The sequence below is a fragment of the Pinus tabuliformis genome, chromosome 8 (genome assembly GCF_031772625.1).
Source record: "Pinus tabuliformis cultivar Carrire ecotype Pingquan chromosome 8, CPIR1, whole genome shotgun sequence".
NCBI classification, from domain to species: domain Eukaryota; kingdom Viridiplantae; phylum Streptophyta; class Pinopsida; order Pinales; family Pinaceae; genus Pinus; species Pinus tabuliformis.
Window position 1 is genome coordinate 107,716,512 of NC_142294.1, and position 11,967 is coordinate 107,728,478.

Sequence of the window (11,967 nt, forward strand, 5' to 3'; positions counted from 1 at the left end):
TAAAAATATATTCTATGCGTTTTGATCTTTAGGCATAGGTTCATCGTAGGTTTCATTTAGGTTTTGTTTGTTACGTATTTAGATTTAATTTTTTTTACATATTTTCATTTTATTACATACAAAAAAAAAAAAAAAAAATGCGATTTTGGTATATAGGATGCATATAAATTTCATTTTGTTTATTTATTTTGGTTCATATATTAAATCTTAGGCTTAGTTTTATTTTCAGTCTTAGAAGAAATTTTCTTTTTTAAAAAAAAAAAAAAAAAAATTTAAAAAAAATAAAAATAAAAATTTTGTGGAAAATTTGTTTGCCAGTTTCAGTCTTTTCATTTTGTGCTGTACCTTTCACGCTGAGATCTGAGCACGAAATTAATATCTGGTTTCTCTGTTATTCAAAGCAATTTATCTCTCTTAGTTTGCTGGATATCATTATTTGAAGAGCGTTGTGTTTTTATTGAATATTTAAAGCATTGCTCTCTTTTCTCTGATGATTGCTGTCCATGGTTCATGTTCTCATATCATCTAGCTAGCAATCATTTGGATCTTTTAAGGCACTGGTCTGCTCAATTCATCGAACCATTTTAGTGCATCTCGTCTCCTGGCCCAACTGTTTGGCGGTTGGCCTTCATCTTTCCTCAGGGTCTACCCCCCTTAGCCGTAGGAGACAGGCTTAAACGGAGAGACCGGGGATCAGAGTGACAGCCCCCGGTCTGAGCGTTGTCGTGTCATTTTGCGCGACAACAATGCCTTTTGAGGAGCAGTCAAAAGAGGAGCTGTTGGTTAAACCTCTTCAACCAACGGAAGTAAAGAATTCTTCCTTAGGTCAATAAGATTCACAGGATGAGGAGGGGTTAACAGAAGCACCTGTTGGCAGAGGAAGAACTAGCAGGGAACTTTGTTAGATTCTGCGAGATGTAGAGGACTTTATCAGTGTGCCAAGAAACAATAAGAGGGAGCAAAAACAACCACATAGATATCAAGCATTAATAGCTTAGGATGGGGAGCCTGCCAGTTTCCAGGAGGCAGCTTAACATCAAGTTTGGCTGGATGCGATGGTAGAGGATTACAACTCCATAATGGTGAATGATGTCTGGGAGGTAGTGCCAAGGCCTCAAGACAGATTATTGGTAGGTTCGAGATGGATCTACAAGATCAAATACGCTGTAGACAACAGTGTAGAGAAATATAAAGCCAGGTTTGTGGCTAAGGGTTATGCTTAGAAGGAAAGAATTGACTATGAAGAGACCTTCACCCCGGTAGCCAGGTATACATCTATTAGAACCGTGATATCTCTTGCAACACAGATGGGGTGGGAGATTCATCAAATGGATGTCAAAATGATATTTCTGAACGGGGTGATATAAGAAGGGGTATACATTGAACAACCGGAGGGCTTCGAGACACATGAGAAGAAGTCTCATGTATGCAAGTTGAAGAAAGCCTTGTATGGGCTGAAATAGACACCTAGAGCATGGTATGGTCGAATCGATGGCTACTTGCAGAAGATGGGATTTGTCAAGAGTGATGCAGATCTAAATCTCTACTATCTGGTTGTAGAGAATGAGCCACTAATCTTAGTATTGTATGTGGATGATCTCTTTCTGACAGGATCATCCAGGCTCATTGGGGACTGCAAGAAGAATCTAGCCACAAAATTCGATATGAAGGATTTGGGATGAATGCATTATTTCCTAGGGTTGGAAGTTTGGCAGCAAAAGGGAGAGATCTTCCTTGGGCAAGGGAGATATGCTACAGAAATCTTGAAGAGATTCAGGATGGAGGACTGTAGACCCATGGCTACTCCAATGATCACCAACTGGAAGAAGATTGATGCATCAGAAGACAAGGATGTTGATCCCACCTTATACAGGCAGCTCATAGGGTCCCTGATGTATCTGGTCAATACCAGGCCAGACATTTGCTACGTTGTCAACACCCTCAGTCAGTTCATGGTGGAACTGAAGAGGGCGCACTGGGTAGCAGCCAAACATGTTCTCAGGTATTTACAGGGAACAGTCGATTATGGACTCTTGTACACCAAGAGTAAGGATATCAGATTGAGTGGATTTACTGATGTTGATTGGGCAGGAAGTTCAATGGATCGGAAAAGTACCTTTGGGTACTGTTTCAACTTTGGATCAAAAAAGAGCTCCAGTGCAGTAGGAAACATAAGTCTGTGGCTCTGAGTTCATTTGAGGCAGAATATATGGCGGCAAGCACAACTTCATGTGAGGCCATATGGCTCATAAAACTGCTTGTGAACCTATTCAGAAGGAATATGGAGGCGACTAGGATCATGTGCGATAATCAGAGTTGCATTAAGCTCTCTGAGAATCCAGTGTTTCATGATCAGTCAAAGCATATTGATATTTGATGTCACTTTGTCAGAGACTGTGTCTAACGAGGAGCTGTACAGTTGAGCTACACTCCTACAGGAGAACAGGTGGCAGACATCCTCACCAAGGCCCTTGGAAGAACAAAGTTTGATTATTTCAGGGAAAATATGGGGATGATAAAGAATCCATTTCAGTAGCATAAATGGGGGTGATGTTGCAGTGCGATAGCAGTGAGCAGTAGCATAGTGCAATGTGGTATAGGGAGTTGCAGTGCAGATGTAGTGTTGGAAGAAAGGACCAGCAACAACATAGATGTAGAGGGAGCTGCTGTATAGATGCAACAGTGGCAGTGGCAGTGGCAAGACCATGGGCAACAGTACAGGATGCAGCAGTGCAAAGGATGTTGGGCAAGGAGGCCTAGCATCAACACAGGGACTGATGCTGGATGATCAAGGTGATACTTAGTGAGGAGTATTACTAGAGCATAGTCCTCGCTAAGAGAGAGTGTTGATTTGGGGTAGCATCGGATGTGCTCTAGCCATGAAAATTGGTGGAGAGGCTAAAGCACATGAGATCTCCAAGAACCAGAAATGGTTTGGGCAGATCCTCCCTGGTTTGGGAGATATTAAAGTAATTAATATTTTTAATGGAGTTCCTAAATCTAAACTTAGGAAAAATAAAATATTAATGGGTATTAATATAAAATTGGGTTAGAAGGGTCCAAAAGTCATGGATCAAGCCAAATCTAATCTTAGTCGTTGATTAGAGATTTAATCTCGGCCGTTGATGGACCAACGAGAAAAATATAAGAAGAGGTTTGAGGGTTAGTTGGAGAACACACTGAGGGAAACCAGTCAGTTCCATTTTTGGAGCGTGGTTAGCTGAGAAATTCGAACTAGTGGTCAGAGAGCAGCAGGAGGCAGCAAGTACGGAACAGAGAGTTGGGAGCAGCACCAGAAGACCAGCACAGAGGTTGGAGAGGCAGATGCAGAGGCAACAGCAGACTGTGCAATAACTGGAGGGCCTGTGTGGGTGACGCAGAGAGGCCCAGCGTTGACGCAGAGAGGCAGGGGCTAATGCAGAGTGTTTGGGAGCTATGCAGAGGTCAGCCAGGCTGACGCTGAGATTGGGAGAAGTGATGGATAATTTTTCTCTCTGTTGGCTAAGCCAGTTCGGCACCCTGTTGTACTGAAGAATTGTTGAATAATAAAATCCTCCCTTGCTGCACCGGTTTTCCCACATTGGGTTTTTCCGGGGACTGTTGTCCAAAATATCTGTGTTGATGTGTTGATTCTTGTGAAAGTGTTTATTTCTGTGTTATGGTGTGATATCTACAACAAAATTTATTTTAATTTTTATTGAAGGAATTTCATAAATAATTTATTGGAAAATAAGTAAAGTAAATCAGTGGTTGCAGTGATAGAATTTTCACACAAATAGTAAATACGCCTGCCTCACAGTTGCTTCAGCCTTCCAATGTTAGCATTAGCTCCACGAGGGCTTATTGTAGGCGTGGTCGTCCATGAGTGATGAAACTCAAGATTGTTATGAGACAATCATTTATCATTTATGACATATGCATTTGAATTTTGAACTCGCTGACAATTTTGATTTTAATTATGGAATCATGATTCCTTTTCTTATTCAGTATCTAAATGTTTTGCTTACAAAAATCGAATATGTTATGTTGTACTTTTATAGATATGAGATGATGTTATGAATTATTGCATATATTGTGGTTTTTATAACTTATAAGAATTGGAATTGTCATCAGTTTCCTTTTTGTACTTAAAATTTACCATATTTTAAGTTTTTTTTTTTGACGAGTCTTATATGAATTTTATATGGGTCGTTCTCGAGTCTTATACGAGTCGACGAGTCAATATCCAGATGAGTCTTATACGAGTACGAGTCGTGCAAAATTGATTTATAGGAGGAGCAAACTCATTTTTGGGGTTCTTGACTCGTGCATTTCACATTTAAGAGTGTGCTTGCGCTGTTTAGCCAAGTTAACTGGTGTTGTTCAACATAGGGATTTCCAAGGAGAAAATCCCAACTCTCTTTCGGTGAACTTAGAGTGTCACCTGAAGGGAGATTTTTGAGTTGATTGGAGAGCATAATCTTAGCTGTTGGGAGCATATCTTATTATAGGTTCAACCTCTACGAGTTTCTGGAGGATGCAAGAGAAGGAGTTCGTGGTGCTTGGGGTAGGAGATTCTCGGGAAATTTCTCCTCAAGATTTTGCAGGAATTTTCCTTGTGTAAGGGTGATGTTTTGGAGCAATTTTCAGGGCTGGAGTTCTTGGCTATAGAGAGAACCGAATTTGTCCACCTAGAGTCTACGTAGACATTTTCTAGGCACAATTTGCAGCTGAGGAATTACTTGGAGCTAGAGGGACTTGAGGGTTGGAGTCTCACTCTCTTTCTGGAAGAAGTGTTATATAAATTTCCAGCTAGTAAGAGGAGTTTTGGAACAAAGATTTAGTAGTGAATTTTGAACTGGGTGTTGGGCCAGTAGTTGGAGGAGAATGCACCATTTTGGGTAGTTTCGGGAGATCAAAATTAGCCCAAAACATTTATGGGTTTTGTTGGCCTAGTGTTGAGGAGCTCAGCTCTAATTTCTCTGAATATTTGGAGGTGTTTTGAGGCTTCAAATCACAGATTGCCTCTAGTAGCGGTTGCAAAATTTCCATGGCAGAACGCATAGCCAGCGTTGGTCACTTCCGAAGGAGAAATTCACTAGAGTTTCACTTGGGTATTGGTTGCTTGTAGCAAGCCCAGGTGCACACACTACATCTTATTTTGTACCCAAATTTTCAATGGAATTATAATAAAACGGCTTAATTCACTTTTTTCTATCCAATGGAGTTTTTATTTTAATTTTCATTGTGCATTTCAGATTTGTATGCCTTATTTCTTGTTGTAGCTAATTCATACTTTTAATATTTATTGTATTTTTTCTCTAGTCGAATATTACATCTTCTGAGGTTTAGTCAAGCTTTTGAAGATTTGTTTGAATTGCTTTGATCAAAATATTTTGAGGCTTTCTAAGGTTGGCGAAATTCCTGAACTAATTGCAGGAAGCTGAAATTCGGCCTATTTGACTCTGAGTTGACCAAATTGCAGAAGACCGAAATTAGGTCAGTTTGACCAAGTTTGAATTGTAGATTGATGGTCTAGTTTGACCAAATTTGACTTGGAAAAATCAGATTGTACTTTTGATGAACTAAACTATTTCTCCTAGAAATGATTGCAGGCTTTGCTCCCGAGTTTGGGTTTCCTAGGTGAAAATTTGTGTCTCTTGTGTTTGGTTGTCTCTTTATGATCCTATTGTTATTATTGCATTATTGTTGAGATTTTCTATGTATAATTTCTTAATGATGAATGTGACATAAAAGTGAACTTGGCTTAAGAAATCATTGGAAAGTAATTATCATAATAGAAGATCAGATTCCCCTTGAAAAGTCAACATGGTATCAAAGCCTAGCTAAAAGAGAAGCCCTGAAGAAACCAAGTTTGAGAAAGCTTGTTTCAAGTTATTCTACTAGGGCTTGCTTGCATTAGCCCTTCTCATTTCAAGAGACTAATCACACAAATTTTGTTTGAGATTAAAAAGCCCTGGTCCGAGTTTTGTAGCCCTAGTTTAAGGCAGGGAACCTCAGACCATCAAGAAGAAGGGCGCCTGAATTTTTTTGTTTGTTGTTTGAGGTTGAAGAAGGTCAACATTCTGATGACAGTGTTGAATTTCAAGTAGCTGTAAGAGGTATTCCCCAGCTACACATATTAGCCCACCAAAAAGAAATTTAAGAGGAAAAAAAATTATATTTATATTTGAATTTAAATTGGCCCAAAATAAGGTTTGAGACGGAAATCGAAAGGAGGGAAAATTAAACTTAAAATTGCCTCCAAAATGATCAAGTCAGCCCCGCACAAGGGAGCCCCAAGTCTTCTACAAAAAGGCACTTGATTTTCTCATTTCAGGGTAGATTATCACACATTCATTCTCTCTTCTTCACACGTGGGAAGCAATTTGAGGAAGAGACCAAGTTCCTAGGCAAAGTTGACCGAATTTTTTTCTGGGAAAATTTTTGGGTGTAGTCTAACTTATAGACGAGATGAACTTTTTCACGACATTTTTTATAGTTAGTTTTCATCAAAATCCGACAGATGTTGGATGGTGTTGTCATTGATGTCAACCCCAGGGGTTTGACCTTGACTGAAACACTAGGCATTGATGTCAAATGAACAATGAACGTTTCTTAGAATTGCTTGGATTACATCAAGTTGAAGGCTCCCCTGTTGGATGGTTCAAAACCCTAGTTCTAGGGTTTGGGTTCTCCGAACTAAGGACGTATCCAAAACTTGTTAAGATTTTTTGAATAAACTAATCAATGAATTTGTTTCAAAGATCCTCGTCAATGGATTCTCCTTGCCAAGCCGATTCCAGTGGTATGAAGCACACCCCGAGAGGCCTCGTGGTTTGAGAGATATTCGCGTTTGAATTCAAAGACCCCAGTCAATGGACAAAAACTCCAACACCATGGTCAAGGGTCAAGAAAAATCAAATGAAGAAATTTAATTAAAATTAAAATTAAAATTATTATTGAAATTATTGAAATTAATTAAAAAGAAACATTATTGAAATTAAAGGGTTAAACTTAAGAATGATCGAAGTATAAAGTTTTAAATTTTTGAAGTTTAATCAACCTCAAAATCTAGGCTGACTTCAAATTTTTCCTAAAATCAAAGGATATGTTAACCCTCCAATATCTATAAATAGGAGAAACAATTTCCTCTAAAGAGTATTGTTGATCACTGGGATGACACCTGATGATTAAATGAAAGACTCCTGCCTAGGGATGCTCTAGAGGACATTTGTACCATCAGATCTCATCAGTCAACGAAGTTTTTAAACTCTAATTCTATCTTCTCATCATCTTTCTTGTACCCAGATTCCACAACCCGTGGGGAATTGTAATAAATGATACTAGTAATGATGGGTTTTGAGTCTGTAATAGGCCTAGGATCTTGGGACTCGATCAACAAATGAGTACACCTTGGAGTGTTTTTTTATCTGTTTAATTATTCCTTCTCTTTTAGAGGTGGATAATTTTCTGGGTTTTTTACTCACTTTTTACCCCAAAGCTGGGGTGACAGTTTGAAGGTTGAGACCCTAACACATCTTAGTGTCTAGAGTCAATGTATATTACCATACTAAATCACACAAAAAATTTCGTGGAATTTTGTTAGGTCTAGGTAGTCATCTTTTAATTTTTTAGATTCCCCCCAGGTTAAAAATTGCAAATGAAATTGTATTTAAATTGTAATAAGTGTAGTCTAGAGAAGTTGTATGGGGTATGAGTAATCAAAATTACACCTCTTACTTTCAACTTTCTACTATGACACACTTTGAGGGGTTAATAATGTGTTTTGGACCCTCAAAACCCACATTTCCTAAGTTTAGTGGAAATTGTGGCATTTAATTAGACTAGAATTAAACAAAATAGAGAGAAATAAATTATTCCATGTGACAAAATGACGTGGAAATGACTTGGAAATAATTCTAAGTCAAAGAGTTGAGTCAACGGACATGTGGAAGACGACTGAGCACACTGCATCATAAATACACAATTATTTCATAAGATCGAATTGCCCAGAAACAAAGCAACAGTTGCACATGTGGAAAATCGAATTTATTAGAGGAGCTCAAGCACTGAAGGAATATTCTATGGTATATTTGGATTGAAGATTAGGTGGGGCCTCCTCTCACAGTTATCTCAGGTTTTTCTACTCTTAACACTCCACTCTTGAGGATTACGAGTTTCACTTGGCCAAACTACGAGTTGCACATGGAGGAATCACGCAGTTCCTGGGGACCTACGCAGAGCTATTTGGGGATCATCTACATATGTGGCATCACTTAGTTCGAGTTTGCATTTGTTGACTAGAGTTATCACAGTACTTGGATTCACTCATGGATGAGTTTACTATGCCATATATGGAATTCGATTTCCTCTGATGTGCACATATGGAATTCGATTTTGCTCTGATGTCTCTATCTTCTCCACATTGAACATGACTTATCTTTCCCTGGGATTTGCTCCAAGTTCAGTTCTCACATGCATTCTTCCTTGGGATTTGCTCCCAACTCTCTATATAATGAGCCTATATGCTCTCATTTTGTATCATGTAATGAGCTATTGGGCTTGAGTAAACTTTGCCATTTTGTACTTGCATACTTTCTTAATACAATGAAGACTTGAGGCTATTTGGTTGGTGTTCTCTTGGCGTTATGAGGTGATGTCCTTTCATGCTACTGCTATTGTGTTTAATTTCTTTTGCATATTGAATTGATATTAGTTTATACATTCCATCTTGCTGGGATTGATGTGTGCAAGCTATCTTGCACATATCATTAATTTAGAGTAGTATTCTAGGGATAAGCTTGCCAATTCATTTTAGGAGATGATTTATCTTATTCATTATATTACTCTAATATGTGTTCAAGTGTGTAGGAAAGACCTTTTGTATTGTGTGCAAGAATCCATCTAGAAGTGGGAGAAATCTCAATTAGATCAACTCACTCCTAGAATCACAAAGATCCAAGACTCAAGCCATTTTTTTACTCCAATTTTTCCATCCAACAAAAAGAAAAAGAGAATTTTCTTACTCTATAGCTATTTGATCATCCATTTAAATTCAAAATACTTCTTTGATTCTAGTTCTTTCAAAGTTATATCTCTTATTGAAGAGTCATTTCCGAAGCTAGGCAAGTATGGAGGTTCACTCCCATTACTTGAGTTAGTACTTTGTATATTAAATTCAATGTTGCAGGAAACGTCCCCCCGTATCTAAGGCCTAAAGGCATCCCGTACGGATTCGTACAGGAAGCGTCCCCGGAAGCGCGACTCCAAAATTCGGAAGCGCGGTTCTGCCTGTTTTGGACGCTTCCTGGAAATTCCGGAAACGTCCCTCCGAAGCGCTCTTCGTATGACGCTTCAGCCCTCTGAAGCGCAGCGCTTTGGAGGGCGAATCGTACGCTTCCCGTACACTTCTGTACATGATTTCGGAAAAGTCCCGCACTGTTTAGAAATTTGATTTTTTTATTTTATTTTAGGTGAGTTTGCATATTGGGGGTGGGTCCACTTTGGGTTAGGGTGAGGTTAGGGTGAGGAATGAAGGGAATAAAGCCCCCATTCATTCCTCATTTGCTCACTTTGAGTTTATGAGAGTTGGAGAAAAGAAAAGAGGAGAGGGGAGGAGGAGAGGAGAAGAGAGGAGAGCTTGGAGGAATGAAAGAGGAGGCGCTAGGAGAAGGAGTAGCTTGGAGCAAGAGGTTGGAGGACTTCATCTACAAGAGCTAAAGAGGTAAGTTCAAACCCCAAACTCTCTTATTTTTGTGACTTTTTTTTTTGTATTTTTTTCCTCCCTCTCCTACTCTTTCCCATTGTTTCTACTTGCTCCTTTACTTGCAGGTTGTCCACCACGTATATCCATATTCCAAGATGGTGTTATTTTGGCTTCTATGTATCATTCAACTCTCGGTTTTAATGATGGCAAGGGGGAGTAGGAATAGAAGGGAAGAAGCACAAGAGGACAACGGTCCCAATATGAGTAACCCAATGTATGATGAGGAGGAAGGGTTCGAAGAGGAAGGGGATGATGTTGAACTTGAAGGGGAAACTGAAACACTAGAGGGGAAAGGTGCATTAACACCCTTGTGGAACTATGTGACCAAAAGTGATGGGGAAAAGGGTGGTGGAAGCTACAAATTTGTGTGCCCTCATGGTTGTCATGGAGGAAAACCATATAGTGGTTCATATACCCGTGTGAGGAGGCATCTTTGTGGGGTGCTGGATAGTGATGATAAAAAGGGTCCTGTGTGGATACAAATTTGCCCAAACATTTCATCTGAACAAAGAAGAAAATACATCCAAATAGAGGAGGCTTCACAACAAAAAAACAAGAAACAAAAAACTCATTTTGAATCAAGTGCAACCTCTAAATTTGGTAGCTCATCTCCTCATGGTACTTCTGCAAGCTCTGGAGGCAGAAGAACAATAGGGGATTTCCTTAATGTTGCTAGGAGGGATGATGTGGATGGAAAGATAGTCTATTTTCTTTGTGCTTGTGGTGTACCATTCAATGTGCTTTGCTCTCCCTATTGGCATGAAATGGTAAAGGCCATCAATGAAGCCCCAAAAGGATACAAGGCCCCCAACTATGAGAAAGCTAGAACAGTGTTATTAGAAAGAGAAAAAGCTAAGGTTCAAAGAGCTTTGACACGTTTTACAAATGAGTGGATAGATTCTGGGGTATCCATTGTATCAGATGGGTGGACAAATATTAGAAACCAACATTTGATAAATGTTCTTGGCGTTTCTTCTAGTGGTGTAGTATTTATTACATGTCATGACCAATGTTGCACACATCGCGATCGGGATTTAATCGGCGCCGGGAAAAAATCGGAAAAATCGTTAAAATCGGGAAAAAATCGGGAAAAAATCGGAAAAAATCGTTTGGCACAAAAATATTCATTTTTTTTCATTTTTTTTCAATTTTTTTAATATCTAAACCATCTACAACATAAAATAAATACATTGACACATAAATATGATAAAAAAACTAATATATAAGATGTTCAATATCATTTCTAGCGCTAAAATCACACATAACATTGAATCATGTCCTGAATAGTAAGTCCTGAGTCCCAAGTCCAACTCAGCCTCAAAATATCAACAAAAAATATGATAATGTATCTCATCATGTCATAATGTCATATACAATAAAATGAAAGTCTAATCCTATTGATTTCCTCTGCCCCTCTTGCGAGAATATGGCACAGCTTTCTCTTTCCCTCTAGATGTAGAAGCTGGTGCCTGTGGTGGTGGAAATGGCAGTGGAGTCTGACGTGCTCTAGAAGCTGAAGAACTAGTAGTAGCAGCTACAAGAGGCTGAGGTGGACGGAGACCACGTCCTCTACTGGTGGTAGTGGTAGCCCGGGTAGCCCGGGTAGGCGGTGTCACCTCCTCCTCCTGCTCCTCCAACTCCTCCTCCTCCTGCTCCTGCTCCTGCTCCTGCTCCTCCTCCTCCTCCTCCTCCTCCCCCTCCTCCTCCCCCTCATCCTGCACTAACCAATCCTCAGTGGGATCCATGAGAGGCCTCTCGGTCTCAACCCTCCATTCAGCAGTGGTGTCAATCCCATCCAATGAGATGGCTTCCGTATCAGGTGTCTTCTCTAGTTGTTTCACCCACAATCGAAGATTGTAGTAGACATAGACCATGTCATTAAGTCTATGGGACTCCAACCTGTACAAAGTTCATGAAATAATAAATTAATAATTAATATTATAAAAAAAATATTGTTTAAAACTTTAATGAATTCAAAAATTTATTTGGAAATTTGCAATATTTTAAATGTTTAAGTGTTAACCTATTGCGCTTCTTGTTGTGTATTTTTTCAAATACACTCCAATTGCGCTCACATCCCGAGGAGCTGCATGTTTGGCTGAGGATGCGCACGGCAAGATTTTGCAAAAGGGGTACTCTGCCACCATACATCTTCCACCATGCGTCTACAACAAAATTACAAAGAAAATTTTAAATAAACATAAGAAAAAAATGGAATT

General features: G+C 39.2%; 2 protein-coding genes across 2 annotated transcripts in view; both read right to left on the reverse strand.

Moving 5' to 3' along the window:
* The window catches only part of LOC149234360 (D-xylose-proton symporter-like 2), a 301,095-nt gene that overhangs the window by 97,373 nt on the left and 191,755 nt on the right, over positions 1–11,967 (reverse strand). The window lies entirely within an intron of this gene.
* LOC149234361 (uncharacterized) overlaps positions 10,953–11,967 on the reverse strand; it is a 57,854-nt gene continuing 56,839 nt past the window's right edge. The window contains exons 3-4 of the mRNA XM_089460981.1: positions 11,772–11,913; positions 10,953–11,647 (exon numbers count right to left, since the gene is read on the reverse strand). Of these exons, the coding sequence (XP_089317107.1) occupies positions 11,143–11,647; positions 11,772–11,913 (647 nt within the window). The 3' untranslated portion in view covers positions 10,953–11,142. The remainder of the gene's footprint in view (positions 11,648–11,771; positions 11,914–11,967) is intronic.